Source organism: Oryza sativa, chromosome 8, assembly GCF_034140825.1.
Source record: "Oryza sativa Japonica Group chromosome 8, ASM3414082v1".
NCBI classification, from domain to species: domain Eukaryota; kingdom Viridiplantae; phylum Streptophyta; class Magnoliopsida; order Poales; family Poaceae; genus Oryza; species Oryza sativa.
Window position 1 is genome coordinate 27013287 of NC_089042.1, and position 15380 is coordinate 27028666.

The 15380-nt window shown below is 38.5% G+C and overlaps 2 protein-coding genes across 2 annotated transcripts; one reads left to right on the top strand and one right to left on the bottom strand.

The window, feature by feature from the left end:
• The first annotated feature begins 1172 nt into the window (after positions 1-1172).
• On the top strand, positions 1173-3669 carry LOC107276288 (probable nucleolar protein 5-2). Its single transcript, XM_066303809.1, has 7 exons — positions 1173-1247; positions 1357-1465; positions 1550-1594; positions 2112-2285; positions 2355-2529; positions 2879-3082; positions 3172-3669. Exons 1-5 carry the CDS (start codon positions 1186-1188, stop codon positions 2430-2432), a joined length of 468 nt encoding a protein of 155 aa, XP_066159906.1. The 5' UTR covers positions 1173-1185; the 3' UTR covers positions 2433-2529; positions 2879-3082; positions 3172-3669.
• A 909-nt stretch (positions 3670-4578) lies between these two features.
• LOC4346168 (ADP-ribosylation factor GTPase-activating protein AGD3) lies at positions 4579-13379 on the bottom strand. Its single transcript, XM_015792786.3, has 19 exons — positions 12961-13379; positions 12004-12080; positions 11695-11795; positions 11303-11373; positions 10913-10975; positions 10776-10820; positions 10375-10440; positions 10244-10291; positions 10049-10144; positions 9922-9963; positions 9195-9407; positions 8980-9111; positions 8639-8866; positions 8461-8547; positions 8035-8367; positions 7236-7378; positions 7053-7146; positions 5333-5829; positions 4579-5204 (listed from the first exon to the last, which is right to left on the bottom strand). The coding sequence occupies exons 1-19, from the start codon at positions 13003-13005 to the stop codon at positions 5090-5092; spliced, it is 2496 nt and encodes an 831-aa protein (XP_015648272.1). The 5' UTR covers positions 13006-13379; the 3' UTR covers positions 4579-5089.
• Positions 13380-15380: the final 2001 nt, after the last annotated feature.

Consider the following 15380-nt stretch of genomic DNA (forward strand, 5'->3'; position numbering starts at 1 on the left):
GCAAGAAGCTCAGGTGTAGTAATTATTAAGGTGCACGTTCTCAAATTCAAACATTTTGATTAGGGCAAAACCAAACCAAAAAAAAAACACGTTATACTAGTAATAGTCCACACGGGCTGGCTCGATCGACGCCGCGTCGATAGATCGATCCATCGATCGGGGGACGTACGTACATCCATGGAACGAACACCTCAACGACAACAACGCCATTCCATCTATAGCTAAGCTAGCTACCCGGCCCTCCCCCACGCTTTGAGTTTCGCGCGTTAAGTCCATGCAAGTTGGGTGAAAGCTACAAGTGTGATGATGATGTATAAATTTAGTAGTGTGTGCTGAATAAATTAATACTCCTTCCTTACTATATACTCCCTCCGTTTCAAAATGTTTGACACCGTTGACTTTTTAGTACGTGTTTGACCATTCGTCTTATTTAAAAAAATTTAAATAATTATTTATTTTTTTCATATCATTTGATTCATTGTTAAATATACTTTCACGTACACATGTAGTTTTACATATTTCACAAAATTTTTTGAATAAGACAAACGGTCAAACATGTGCTAAAAAGTCAACGGTGTTAAATATTTTGAAACGGAGGGAGTATATACAGAATTTACTTTAATTTCTCAGTGTGCCTGCTAGCTTGTGTGGTTGTGGATTGGGGAACACAGCTTGCTTAATTTAGCTGCATTGTGTTTTAAGGCCTCTTCAACCCTGATCAGGACCTGTGTGCTGGTATAGCTACCTAGCTAGATAGGGTTGACCTGGCTCAGAGTGGTATGTAGGCCTCGAGTCACCTAGCTACGTCTTGACCGCAAGTCAACCATATAGGTCAAATCAATATATTCGAATTTTGTGAAAAGTAGTTATTAAGACAACTTATGAACGAAATTGTTCATTTGATTTATTTGTAATGTTATGACATACTATTACCATGTTTATAGCATATTTTAATTAAGCAAACTTGGTACATGTATATATTAAAATTACAGTGTTATTACTCTCTCTGTTTCAGATTATAAGTCGTTTTTACTATGATCGAAACGGAGAGTAATGAAAGCAAGTTTAAAATGCCTACCTTCCCTGGTCCGTTACTCGGCCCATTGTGTCAATACCACTACAAAACTAAACTGGTGCCTGATCGAGCTAGGGTTTCGATCATCAGCCACTCCGCGCTGCATCGCGATGGGGCGACGAAAGCAGCAGCGTCAGGAGGCCGCCGACGACGACGACGTCTACGTCGCTAGGTGAGAACAATCTTATCTCGCTAGCTAGAAATGAAATTAAGAACAAATTAAGGAAATCCCTTGCCAAAGTCGCGTCCATCATCTTTATATTTTGATGATTGCTTGGCAGAAATCTTAGGGGGATGCCGTGGTTAGTTTGGTTGCTTTTCGAGACGCCCTCCGGATTCGCAATATTTTCCTTCAATAGCTACATCTTCGAAGAAGAGAATGCAATCGAGGTAATATATTGTGCGTCTGCGTTTTAAATATTTCTAATTAAGTTTCCTGCCAGCCTTACTGGTTTCTTGCTTCTACTCATGCAGCACATTTGGGCCAACTTCGTCATGGACTATATAGCAAAAAAATATGTTAGTATATCTCTCTCTGTAGATCTCTAATTTGGTTTTTCTTGTTTAAATTTTTTTCATGCGTTGAGAGAATCGTCGACATGATTACTTGGGGTTGTTAAACTTTGTTATGTCAACAAGTGCTCAATAATTATGATAAATTAGTTAGCATAAGACGTGACTCTAGCTAGTGTGATGCTGCTAGTTTTTTAAAAAATTAAAATTGATTTCCTAGCAATGCACTATGTATCAACACCTAATGCAATTTCCTACTGTAACAACCTGTCGCTGCTAGAGGGATGTGATCCTTAAGACGGTACACTGGCTGCTTTTCCAAAACTAGCTAGAAACCATTTTTTATTGTAACATATGGACCAATTCCGAGGTCTGCTGAAAGACTACTCGATCTTGATAAAATTAAAGACTGGATTTGTTCTCTCCTGCCACAGTTGAGAATTGAGACATTTTGCATGTTGGTTGAACTCTATCTATCTATCTCTAAATCTCTCATAGTGGTCATCTTTTTGTGCTTTTTCAGCTCTGGCTGAAACAATTTCAAAAGTTTGAGGACAAGTCTGCTGCTATTAATTGTACTACTGGTCTTGGTGAAGAACTGAGAGATATGCTGAAGATTTGGTGCCGTCGTGGGGAGAAGCTAATGGTTGGAAGCCAAGAATACAAAGAAATAATCGAAGCAGATCAGGAGCTGAAGGTAATCAATTAACTACATGAGTACGTGAATAACATCGATTACATTTTTCACTGGTCTTTGCACTTGCAGGGAGTAACATGCCTGCATAATGATTGTGATGGAGGTGATGTGGGGGATCAAGAATCTCATGCACATTTTAGTGCCTGAAGAACAAAAGGTGCTGACCAAGGAGGAGCGCCTCCCAGTGAGTAAAGGATTATAAATGATCCTGCACCGTTATAAATTTGATGTTAAGCCAGTGATGGTGAATTTTTGTTCACAGCATGTCTTTACCTGTACATATCTGTCATAGCTAGTGTCATGTACTGATTCAATTTTGGATTGAAACCCTTATTGTTGATCAGTTCTTTTTGCTTAACAAAAGACTCTCCACTCCGCAGTTCTTCTAGAAACTCATTTAGCTATTAATCTGTATTGCCTATTCATTAGAGTTTTTGAGGTTATTCTTTAAATTTAAGGAAAGAATGATGTATCCCACTGTGGCATATATAGGGATGTGTTTATCTTGTTCTCTGCAAATATGTTATCTTTTCAATAAAAGGGCAGGGCATTTGGTCTTAAAAAGTAATGTGTGCCCTTTTGTGTTCATCCAGATCAACAATGATATAGTGGAAACAGCTTGCTACTTATATCATTGTGACTTTCTTGAAAAGAGGCATTCCAAGGGCCTTCACATGTCAGATTATCACCTTCTGAAAATATCTGGGTTGAACAGTTCCGAATGGGATACTATGAAACTAGTAACTGCTCTGAAGAAGATAACTCGCCCTGGAGAAGAAATTGAGCACCCCCCTGAGGTGAACAATAATACTTCTACTGTTAAGACATGTTTCATATATACCTGTAGGCTGGATTGAAGTTTAATTTGTATATTTTTTCCTTTCAGATGTTTTCATCAGATGAGCTATTAAAGATAGAGAAAGATGCAGATAAATACAAGGATAAGATCTATAAGACAGCTGTCTCTGAGATCTGGAATGACTTAGTGTGTTCTTACAGTATCAAGAAGGAAAAGCTGAGACACATGCAATTCTTGGTTGAGGCGGCGGAGGGAGGTCAATCAAACTGGTAATGATTGAGGTGTTTCACCATTGAAGAAATTTCCTTATTACTCCCTCCGTTTTTAGATTGTAAGACTTTTTTGCATTGCTCATATTCATTTAAAAGTTAATGAATCTATACACATATGTATATGCCTAATTCATAAACATCTATATAAATATGGGCAATGCTAGAAAGTCTTACATTGTGAAACGGATGAAGTATGATGTAATATAGCTGGTTGCTGGTTTAAACACAGTTGTGATGTATGGAGAATGGAGCAAAAATTTGAACAATTGGGGTTTTAATTAGCCGTATTATCTAGGCAGACATAGTTCTGTTATTTTGGCGACCTATCGTTATTGGTTACTTCCTCTGTTTAAGGTTATAAAACTTTCTAGTATTGCCCACATTTATATAGATGTTAATGAATATAGGCACACATATATGTCTAGATTCATTAACATACATATGAATATGGGCAATGATAGAAAGTCAGCTTGTTGATAAAAAATATTGTTCTTAGATAGTTGGATTCCTCTGTTTCAATTTTTTTTTCTCTTATGGGTCATTTCACTACAGATAGACAATCTATCTATTTTACAGGTATCTCTTTTTTTTTAGATCTAGATGATATTCTTAAGACGAAACAAAAACCTACTTCTCTGGGATACTGTAGCTTTAAAACCAAGCTTCAGTACAGAAAAAAGAGAATACCAAAATCTTATGTACATATTTCGACCACTACAACCACTTTGCCTTCTTCGATTTCCAGTTGCAATAATTTAGATGGAAATAAAGAAACTGCATTCCTTATATACACATTTCTAAACAAATCACCAGTCTTTGGTTTAGAGGTATGATGCTCATGACAAGGTTTGTGCACAACAAAGCTGATTAGGTTGGATATAGATGAAATCAAAATGCGATGCCTGAGAGCAAGTCACAGATGCATAGAATTGCATGCCACAGTATCCACCATAACAGCTACTTCATCCGTTTCATATTCAAAATTATCATATTTGTAAAAGTATATCAAAATTGTAACATTCATGTGCTAAATGTGGGCAAATTCTCAGTCGATGAACAAAAATAGGAGAAGTGTGCAACATGAGTAAGGTTATGAATGTTTTCTCTCCAAAGATTTAACACCGTTAATATGTCCATCCAAAGTAGGGGCAAATTTTTTCTTCGTTTAAAAAACAAAACAAGGACAAAAACGAAAACCCTAAAAATAGTGGCAAAATCTATATTGGACATCAAAGTAGAGGCAAGAACGAAATTGCCCCCCTTTTCAAAAAGGTGATATTTCACATTCCATAATAAATCACAATGGCACATCTCGGTATGTACATCCAACCATCCTTCATGGAAACTAGTGGACCTACTTCAGGTTCTGAGATGATACAAAAAAACAGAGAAAGAAGCAACTCGATATGATGGATATACAAACTTACATACTATGCATGAATCATCTGCAAACAAAAACCAAGCCGTTTGCAAGATGAATATAAATAAGAATAGCCTACGCTAAGAGAATCCGGCAACGAAATGGTATATATATAGGAGAAGAAAAGGAGCAGGCACATCATGTTGCTGAAGCTTCAGAAGAACCCATAGGCTACTTCACGCCACAAACTTGGGTCATTGAGCAACACAAGCTGGGAGAAGCCTGGAGCCGGGTTACTCTTGACTTCACAACGGGCGTGGTCTGTGTCACAGAAGAAATGCTACTGAAGTGAGGGCTTTTTCCCCACCAGATTTTATCTAGTATAATCTTCTAACAACACAAGAATCTCGTCGTCGCTTGTTCCACCGTCGATGGCACACTGTAATGCCGTCCTGCCATCTTGGTCCGCAACTTGTGGATTAGCCCCCCTGCATAAATTTTGCGGAGCGAAGAAAAGTGAGACCACCTTTATGTAGTTGATCTTTTGCAGTGGACTAGTCTTTGGATTAGGGGGCATATTGCAAGATAAATGCTGAAGATGTAAGTACTGAAATACCTGGAGAGTAGAAGCTTAGCATGTATGTGTCTTCCTTTCAATATACACTGATGAAGGGGTGTCCGGCCTCTTGAATCAATTGCATTTACATTAGCTCCGTACTGCAAAAGTAATTCAACCATTCCAACATCTGCAACATGACATGCAAGATGAAGCAACGAGAAACCTTCGCATCTTTCTTCCCCATCATCTACACGTGAACTTGTGCTGGCAGGAGAAAGGGGCTCTCTAGGAGAAACTTTTTCATGTGAATGGCAATCGAAAAATACAGGGCTTCCATCAGATGGTGAGGAAGAGTGCTCTTGCTGAGATGATCTTCCAGTAGTCGAACGTGAACTATAGGACATCTCTCCATAAACTAAATTTACATTGGCGCGGGATTGCACGATGAGACTGTATACAGCTCTCTTGTCATTTGCAGTTACATTATCCCACATCTGCTGAGCTAGCTGAATCTCATCCATGCTATACTTTCGTACAAATTCCTTGTCAGCATACTGGAATTTTTAAAACATAAAAAACTCAGTATATTTTATGCAATTGAAGGAGCACCTAAGCTCAACTTACAAGTAGGACAATAATAAATAATAAACCTATTGACAAAGCATTATAGATTGTCTGGCTCATGAGTTGTAATTTTCAATAATCTCTTGGGAACTTGAACATAAGGTCCATGATAGTCAACTGACTATCACAGTGACTAAAAACTTATTCTTATTTTGTTAAACTACAAGTGCACTATCAAACATGTGATGTAACCAAAATGGTATTGATTTATATGCAATGCTACAGTTTTCAGGATTACAGTTTTCCCCTTTTCATTGTGATTGTTTGCCAATATGTATCATAGCATCAGACGACAACTTAGGTCACATATATGATATGTGGCAGAAAATAAGTCCATGAACAAGATAAAAGAGTTTTTAGGGCAAGCAAATGAAGTAAAACTACCTGTCAAATTAATAATAAGTCCAACCCATGGGTAATAAAGAACCAAAGCTGCATATGAGTATGTTGCCTCTACATCAGCCTAAGTTAACCTCAACCAACATCCTTTGTTTTCTCTTGGTTAGGTTTGCAGCCATTCACAAGATCATGGAGTGAGGCTCACACAAGCACACATACAAAGACCATAGAAGGCCAATGTATTCGCATGATATGTGATTATGTGCAGAGGCACTGTCAGCAGGGAGTTCCTTGCTTGATAATTTTCATGCGAAGGAAGCCACTTTGTGATTCTAGAAAAGACATAATGTCCTCTGTAATTGTGAGTACACTGCTTGTATAAAACAACTAAAATATTTTCCAATTCCAAGAGTAACTATGGTTTAGTGTATGTTATTCATGTGGTTGGCATTCACTTTTCCTACCATCATACCATCCTATGTAGTGGACTGGCAGGGAGTGGGAAAATTTTGGGGATGAATAAGTAAAGAAAACATAAGCACTGAAGTTGTATATACTGTTGCAAAGCCATCTCTCAAATATATGTGAGGTGTTGAATCAAGAGAGGACTTATTATGAAATTCTTCTAGATCACTGCTAATCATTATGGAAAGAGAGTCATGGTTAGACAAGGAAGTGCCTTTACTCCTGAGAAGTTAACTATCATGAATCATGTTTATCCAATCATTCTTGCAATGAACATCCATAAAGACCATTTGGTTCTCACATTACTTTTACTGATCATGAAACTCAATTGCAAAAAGGTAGTAAGTACCTTGGCATGGATAAACTTCTCTTTGGCAGAGAAAGGATCTGAGTGTTTAGGCTTGCTGACAGTGAAGTGCCATGCCGTATCTAATCCATGAGCGCTGCGGAACAATGTAGTGCTGATTAACTGGAAAGAAATAGATAAGGCAGTAAAAACATGTAAAGTAATTTACAACAATTGTAATATTACCGCAACTTGTCATCAGATTCACCATTTTTTGACGAAGGTAAAACTTCTTCCCAAACATCATTGACAAACTTGTTGCCTAATGATTGAAAGAGATTGATTACAGATGGTTCCCACACTCTGACATCAAGCGTCAGAGATCTTACCTGCCAATATAATGTACACTTAAGTTCTATAAAATAGTTAATGATACTAAAATGACTAAACCAAAATGCACAACGACATTTGAATATTCAATGAAATATATAGGCACTGTTAGAATCTAATTGGTGATATGCATATACAAATTGATGTCAACCATAAGAAATTATTCCTATAATCTGCAACAACAATAATTGTACCATGAGGCCGAGTTTCATCTAAAGACCACCAGAAAGCTGTTTAAGAAAACAGAAAGAATGATGCAAGCAATATATGTATTTTCAGTAAGGGAAAAAAATGCTCCTATAGCAGTCCTTGGGAATATGTCCGCAAAAATACAACTCACAAAATGCTTTGCGTTTCTAAGAGCTTTTAGTTCTTTGTTTTGGACTAATTTGCTGTTACAATTTTGAGTCTTTTGTTGTTTTAACCCTCTTATTGGCCAAAGAATAATCATCATTTTTTGCCCCAGGTAGCATATTGGCCAAAAGGACAATCATTGTTTTGCCCCATGTAACATAGTCCCCAAGCATGCCATGTAATACACAAAAAGCTATGATGTTCTAGACTCAAATATTACAAATGCAGACGTAGAAAGTGATCTGCATGGAATTTCACACAAGGAGACAGGAGAATGTACAGTTAAAATTATCTTAATTACCTTTGATATATGCACTCCGAGATTTCTGTGTACCCCAGAGCACTCTATGCACAGAAGTGCACCAAGGTTTAATGATGCCCAATCAGGTTCCATAGAACCACAATCAACACAAATGATATTGCCATCAACTTTCCTAAGCAAATCAATTGGTTTTTCAGGTTTCATGTTAGTCTTGTGATAATGTGTGCCTCTGACATCATGTTGCCCATTTCCAGTGTTCTTTTCCAATGTTAAGTCATCATACATGGAAGGTTCCAGATCCTGGCTAGTAAAGGAGCTACTTTCACTGGCACTGCCATCATGGCCACAGCTCTTAGGGCTTAGCAGAAAACACTGAAACAGAAGTACAGACCATCACATTTTGGTAAACGAAAATTCAACATGTCAAATACATAAACAATAAAATCTGGGTCATCGAATAGTGACCTGTTCTGGGGATTGTGAGCTAAGCAAAGATGCAATGACACCAGTAATCTTTTCAATCCAATCCATTTGATCTATTGCACTCTCTGCCTGCTCAAAAAATAGATGGTGTCACTTAAATAGGAAATATCGAATTATATTCGACATGAAGACAATATCATCTTCAATATTGTACTCATACCTGTAGTGTGTAGACCTTTGTGGGTGAAATTATTCTGAAGCAGAACCTCAGATCTGATTGTTCTGCATCCACTTTAATGGTTGATGTCAGCAAATTTACAGTATGCCGTGCAACAGATTTCTCATCATGTATAATGCCATGGTAATGAGATGAGAATAGTCTGCTCAGCAACCCAGAACCATGTTCAGTGGGGTTGCCAATGCTTCTTGGGTGACTGGAACAACCACCCTGGAAGACCAAAAGTGAAACAAAGAATAAAGGACAGGAACTTAAGTATATTGTACATCTTGGACAGAATCCTGCAGCTGCATGAGTATTTCACTAGTGCAAGGGGGACCTACAGGTGTCCTATTAATTTGCTTGCGATAGTAGTACAGCATTCCTCGACTATCAAGGACAAAAAACCTTCTTTTCCAATCAGCTCTCAAGTTTGAAGATCTTTTCGAGAGGTAACCTTGACGAATGGTCTGGACCTGAACATATACTTTGTTTCAGGAATGACAGTACTAGAATGTCTGCATGAAGCTTTAATTCCTAGTGAACCAGGAAGTGGTACCTTGCCTTTTGAGGCCGACTGCATCACTGCCTCAATCATTTTATGTGAACTTCTAGCAATCGTTTGAATTCCATCACCATTATGGGCATCAGTCAAACCATTTGATAAACGAATTTCCCGATCTATCTGCTTTTTGTATTCATGCATTCTCTCTACAAGAGAGGCTTGCTCCTTGTTTGCCCTTTCTCTTGATTGTTGTGCATAAGCAAGAACCTGCAGGAGGACCAAAGAACAGCTAAAGAAAAAATTCTTGTCCACTTCATAACATAAGAAGTTTGTGCGTGCAGCATTAAAAAGTAAGCAGCTTCGCTGTGTCTTAAAAAGATCAATATGATCATTGATGCAGCGGTTTCTACAAAAAGATTAAAAAACTGCTATTCTCCACTCAAGGGCAATTGTCAACCAAGGACAGAACCAATTAAAATCCAGTAATTAGATCATCTGAATGTATTTATCTCCAGGAGAAAAAAAAACAATATTAGGCTGAAAAAGCTACCAAAAGGTGCATAAAGCACTAAACAACTGAACTTTTCCAGGATGACAATGTCAAACCTTCTTGATAATTGAAATATTGATCAGCTACAGAATAAATCCAATCTCAATGAGATGAATTGAGGGCAGAAATCTGGGGCACTAATATTTGCATTTCATGATCTTGTAGCTACAATGTAAAACTATTTGTATACTAGAAGACTAGGAAACTAATAAGCGAGCGTGGTCGAGTTACCTGATTAATATATGGCTCCATCTGATGCAATAGGTCGTATCCCTGAATGAATATAGCAACAGATAAGATAAGTCTCACTCTTTGCATAACATAGTAGCAGAAAGAGGAAAAATATGCAATCTGGTACTTGTTTAAAATATCGAAGATGAGAATCCATAGTTGAACTAACAGCCTCCAAAAATTCAAATCTCTTCTTTGCCTCAATATGGGAAATTGAAGTGACCTAAAAAATAGTGCAGGTATGGCAAATGATGATATGATAAGAAAAAAGGCACACAGTAAGAAAATACAAGAACAAAGTCTGATCAACTGTTTCACATACCAGGTTGAAACGGGCTTGCTCAAATGAAGATCTAGCGTTGTGAAGTTCCTGGGTAAGGCCAAGTGTAAGTCAGTTTGGGGGAAGTTGCCTTAACTTAAAAAGGGTTTTGTAAGAAAGGGAAAAGATTTTACATCTTCAATGGCAGTTGTTATGTCAGCTCGTGTGCCTTTCTTCAGTGACAGGTACTTATCACGAACCTGCGATCAAATCAGCCAGCTGGCTAATCAATAATAGTCTCTCCTCCATAACATTAAATAAGCAGCACACACTGTATGGCAGTAGATTGAACAAAGAAAATAACAAGGAAGTAAAATTAGCTGAGAGGAAGAAACCATTAGCTCATTGAAATTTGACATATCACAAAACAAAACGAAATGAACCCCTTTGTCACTTTGATTGCAAGAAGCAGAGAGAGAGAGAGAGAGAGAGAGAGACCAATTACAAATACAGAGGAACCACGAATTTATCATAATAAAGTGTGACCTGAAAATTAGTTATCTTTTTTGGCAATAGAAAAAATCGAATAACATACCTGGTCATACAAGAGGCTAGCCTTGTCGAAACGCTTCCGTGCATCCTGAGTAAATGTATGAAGCAGAAAGGCATGCCATTTAATTAATCTCACCATGAATTTCAAAATTCTGTTTTCACATGAAATTATACTGGTACCTTAACATCATGCAAATCAATGTCCACAAAATTCAGCAATCTGTCATTTAGCATGTGCTCAACCTGCCAGCAAATAGACATTAACACAGATGACAGCAAGGTAAGAAAACATAGGCCGCGTGTTCCTAGAATGAAATGGCTGAAGTGAAGGTTGGGATCACAAAATAGTGTCCATCACTTCATCTAAAATTCATAAACATGTAGGTTTGTGTTGTTCATAGATGAAAACATCTCAAGTGTTGGAGAAAAAGACAGAAGAGTTAGAATTTCATCAGCACTCCATCAAAGAAGCAAATTTGATAAGCACCCGCATGAAAAGAAAGCATAAGAATTTGACTGAAATCCTGTAACAGCACATATATAAGAAAATATGATGAGAAGTGCCACTACCTGGGAGCGGAGGACTTCCTTGTATGTGCCTAGTTCTCTCAAGGCAATTGTAAATTTGGTCATAACAGGTCCTGGAGAGGAGAAATGTTCAGTATGCATATTAGAGGAAATGACCATACTAAAGACAAGACAGTTCTAGTAAAATGAAAACAGTAATTAAGGGATGAAAAGTAAACTTTTAATACAGTAGATGGATAAACTCTTTACTCAACTGTTGTTGGCTTTAATCTATATAGCTTAGTTAGATAATACCCTTTTTCTTTGTAAAATTAACTAAACACACATGAAATACATAAAGAAAACACCTTGCATACTCATATGAAAAATTTAAACAAAACAAATATCACCGAAAACATCAGATAAAAGATATGCAGGAGAATAACATGACTAACCACCAAAAGCAACACTTATAGGGTCATTGTGGCCTCCCCCAAATGTTTCGAGTGAGCTTGCAAATGCAATATCTCCATCATAAGCTTCTCCTAATCCTTCCCTGAAAAAAGGGATATGTAAATTAATGTGTCCTGGATAGCAGCAAGTTGGCAGAAAACTACGAGTAAATATGGGTTTAAATATAAGCGTGTAATGCAATGAATGGCAGTTCAACCTCTCTTTTTTTTTTTGACTGAAGCAGTTCAACCATATCATGTGTCAGGTATTGTGAAGAAATACAAATCAATTAGATGTAGATGATCACTTACGTATACTTGCGGCAACCTTTATGAAACTTCAAACATCTCTCCCTGAGAATTTCAGCACTTTCTTCCAGTGACTGTATCTGCTTTTCAGAATGCCAAAAAAATGCATACATTGTTCATGAATGAAGCAAATCCAACATGGAAAAAAAATGTCACATAAAAGAAGTTTGTGCTACAAATATGTGTTGAAATGGATTATACCCAAACAATTGCATCTCTTTAATGAGGAAATCTCCCATTCTATAATCAATAAAAAATTCAAGAGCTTTATGGATACTTCTTAATCCGTTTACATGATGAGAAACAGTTCATTGTCCCAATTGCTTGGAAACAAGCATTCAGTTATAGGAGCAGTATGTGGCTAGCTAGCAAAAATTTTCAGGCTGGCATAGACGGCACAGGGGGAAACAAACACAGCGACGCAAGTTCAAAAGGTAGTGAGTAACACACGATAATGCAGATAGGCATAATAATAAAACCAGTGAGATACGACAATCCAGACCTATCACCATTCACCAATGAGGAGCATTCGCCTTCGGTTACAAAAAGAAAGTAGCTGATCAAACACATTTGGATCATCAAAAAAAATAAAAAGAAAAAAGAAGCGCCAAATCAACCATGAATTCCAAACACTGCGCTAAAATCAGGCGCAAAAATCCTTTCCGATAAAAAAAAACAAAAATCAAGAGCAAAGCCATTCCCCCACCCATTCGCAACAATGTAATCAGCACAAAAGTTTTTTGGCTCTCTTCCGAAGAAGAGCATATGCAGCGAGACCGAATCGAGAAGCCATTGCAAAGCATTGAAGCGAAACTGCCCCACGCTTGAGAGAGGCAACCCGGTAACCCGTCCCCACGGGATAGGCGCACTCCCACCTCGCGCCACCACATTCCAACCCAGAGCCCCACCCAATGAACCCCCCGTTGAACAACCGAGATCCCGGAGGCGGAGGAGGCTCACCTGCGTGCGGAGCATGGGCGAGTCATCGAGCTTGGCGAAAAGCATGGCTGCCGCTGCTGACCACCACCACCTCCTCCTCCTCCTCCACCTTCAATGCCGCAACCGCCTCCAACCCTATCTCCACCACCACCCCCACCTCCACCTCCCCCTCCTCTTCCTCCTCGTCGCTGCCTGACCTCCTCCTCCTCCGCGGCCGCCGCCACCTCCTCCTCCTCCAGCAACCGCGGGTGGGGGTGGGTTGGTTGGTTGGTTGGTTGGTGGAGCGTCCGCGCGAGCGCGCAAGAGAGAGAGAGAGAGAGAGAGAGAGCGAGAGATGGCGGTGGCGTCGTCGCCGGAATTGGGCGATTCGCGCGTGGGGGAGAAGGGGGGGGAATAGGTCGGATGGCTCGGCGAGAAGAGAGGAGAGGAGTGGGAGCGACGAGCGGAATGGAAAATAACGTTGCGCTTTTCTCTCGCTACTCTTTGTTTTTTTTTTCTTTTTTCTTCTCTTGGAGGAGAGAGAGAAACATGTACATTTTGATTTTAAAAAATAAATAAAAATTATTGTGGTCTTTTTTTAAAAAAAAAAACTACGGCTAATTATTATAGATAATGTAGTACGAACTACGGAATTACAAGTTTAACTAAAATATAAAAAATAAGAAAATTACATGATGTGCTTTTCTTTTAAGAAAAAACATATATTTTCATCTAGGGTTAGCCAGAGTATGCATAGCCATTGTTTTCACCAATAACATATTACTTCATCCGTTTCACAATGTAAGTTATTCTAGTATTTCTCACACTCATATTGATGTTAATGAATCTAGACATATATACTAGAATGACTTACATTGTGAAACGGAGGGAGTACGAGTTAGTTGTAGTCTTTTTTCTTAAACTAAAAAAGCAGACAAAATTTTGATTAAATTTATTTTTTATTACACGGAATATGTATGGGTACATATACCATTATACACGCTATCATACTCACACGTCCATAAAAATGTGTCATATAACACACTTACCATCACTAACATCTTATTATAAAACACATCCGTAAATTGTTAATATTTGTGAGCACCTACATTTATAAAACTCGTTTTATGAAGTCATACACTCACAGCTCCACCACTGAGTTACAGCATAATGGTACTTCTCTAATTAACCTAGTCAAGTTAATCTAAAACCATCGAAAATTTAAGTCAACTATGGAAAATATTACTCCTACATGCATTTTTATTATTTCCTAATGATAGGAACAGGCACTGGATAGATGATGAGATAGAGCATTATTAGATCGTGAAATTACAGGGCCACTGCCTCACTGGGCAAGTAAGTGCGTGCTGAGATCTCCACTTACAAAAAGGAAACCGAAACAAACAAACAAGAGTGGCATGGCATGCAGAGAAAAGCTGATGCAAAATACTACTGGATGATGCTGATAGATTCCAGTCTCTGTCTCTCATCACTGTTAGTCACTAAGAGATGGAGAGAGATTAGCAGTGGGCAGCCACTAATGCGACAGTGATTATGACGCCGGCAACCTATCTACCATATCCACACACATATATATATTCTCCTATTATGAAACAAACAAAGCTACTCTACTCTACTGCTTCATAAATTTCTGCCAAAAAATTTCAATACAAAGGCAATTCAGAGACTTTTTCTTCTTGCCCTTCAGAGTTCATTCAGAATGCGCGCGCGTGGGCCCGGAATGCGGCCCTTGAGTTTCGGCTTTTTGACGGGTGGGCCCCACCATCCGGCCCATTCAAAAGATTCTACGGCCCGCGGTGCGAATGATGGGTTCGTTTCGTTCCCGCCAAGAGAAGAAGAAAAAAAAATCTGTCATTCAGTCAGTCAGATGCTGCTCATGATGCTTCTACTACGACCATCACACTATTATTATAGCACTAATGCAGGCACTAATCATGCATGCATCTGGGTGCTACTGTTCTTCCTTCCTGTACACATGATATCAGCTGATCAGCAGACAAATCCAAAACCAATAGTAGATCGATCGCCTGATCCAAGAACTAACGTATCCATGATTGGCCACTTGTGTTGTAGTACTCCTACTACTTGTAATTAAGCAGTTGGATGACACAGGAGGTTGGCTGGTAGCCAAGGCAGAGCAAACAGCAGCAACATCAACTAGGGGCCTGTTTGGGGAGCTTATAGCTGCTGCAGCTTCTCCTAGAATTTCAGCTCCCCCAAACAGTCCTGATTATCACTCAGATTCTGAGAATATATAGTTGTAGAATCCAAAAAATGAACTATAATCCAGAAGCTAGAAAACCCAGCTTCTCCAGATTCTCAAAAGCTGACTACCAACCAGCAGATTCTCAAAATTTTAAGCTTTCCAAACAGGGCCTAGAGCTCATCCAGTACGTTATACTAGTAGTACTAGCAGATGTGTTTTTCTTTGTGTTTGGTTT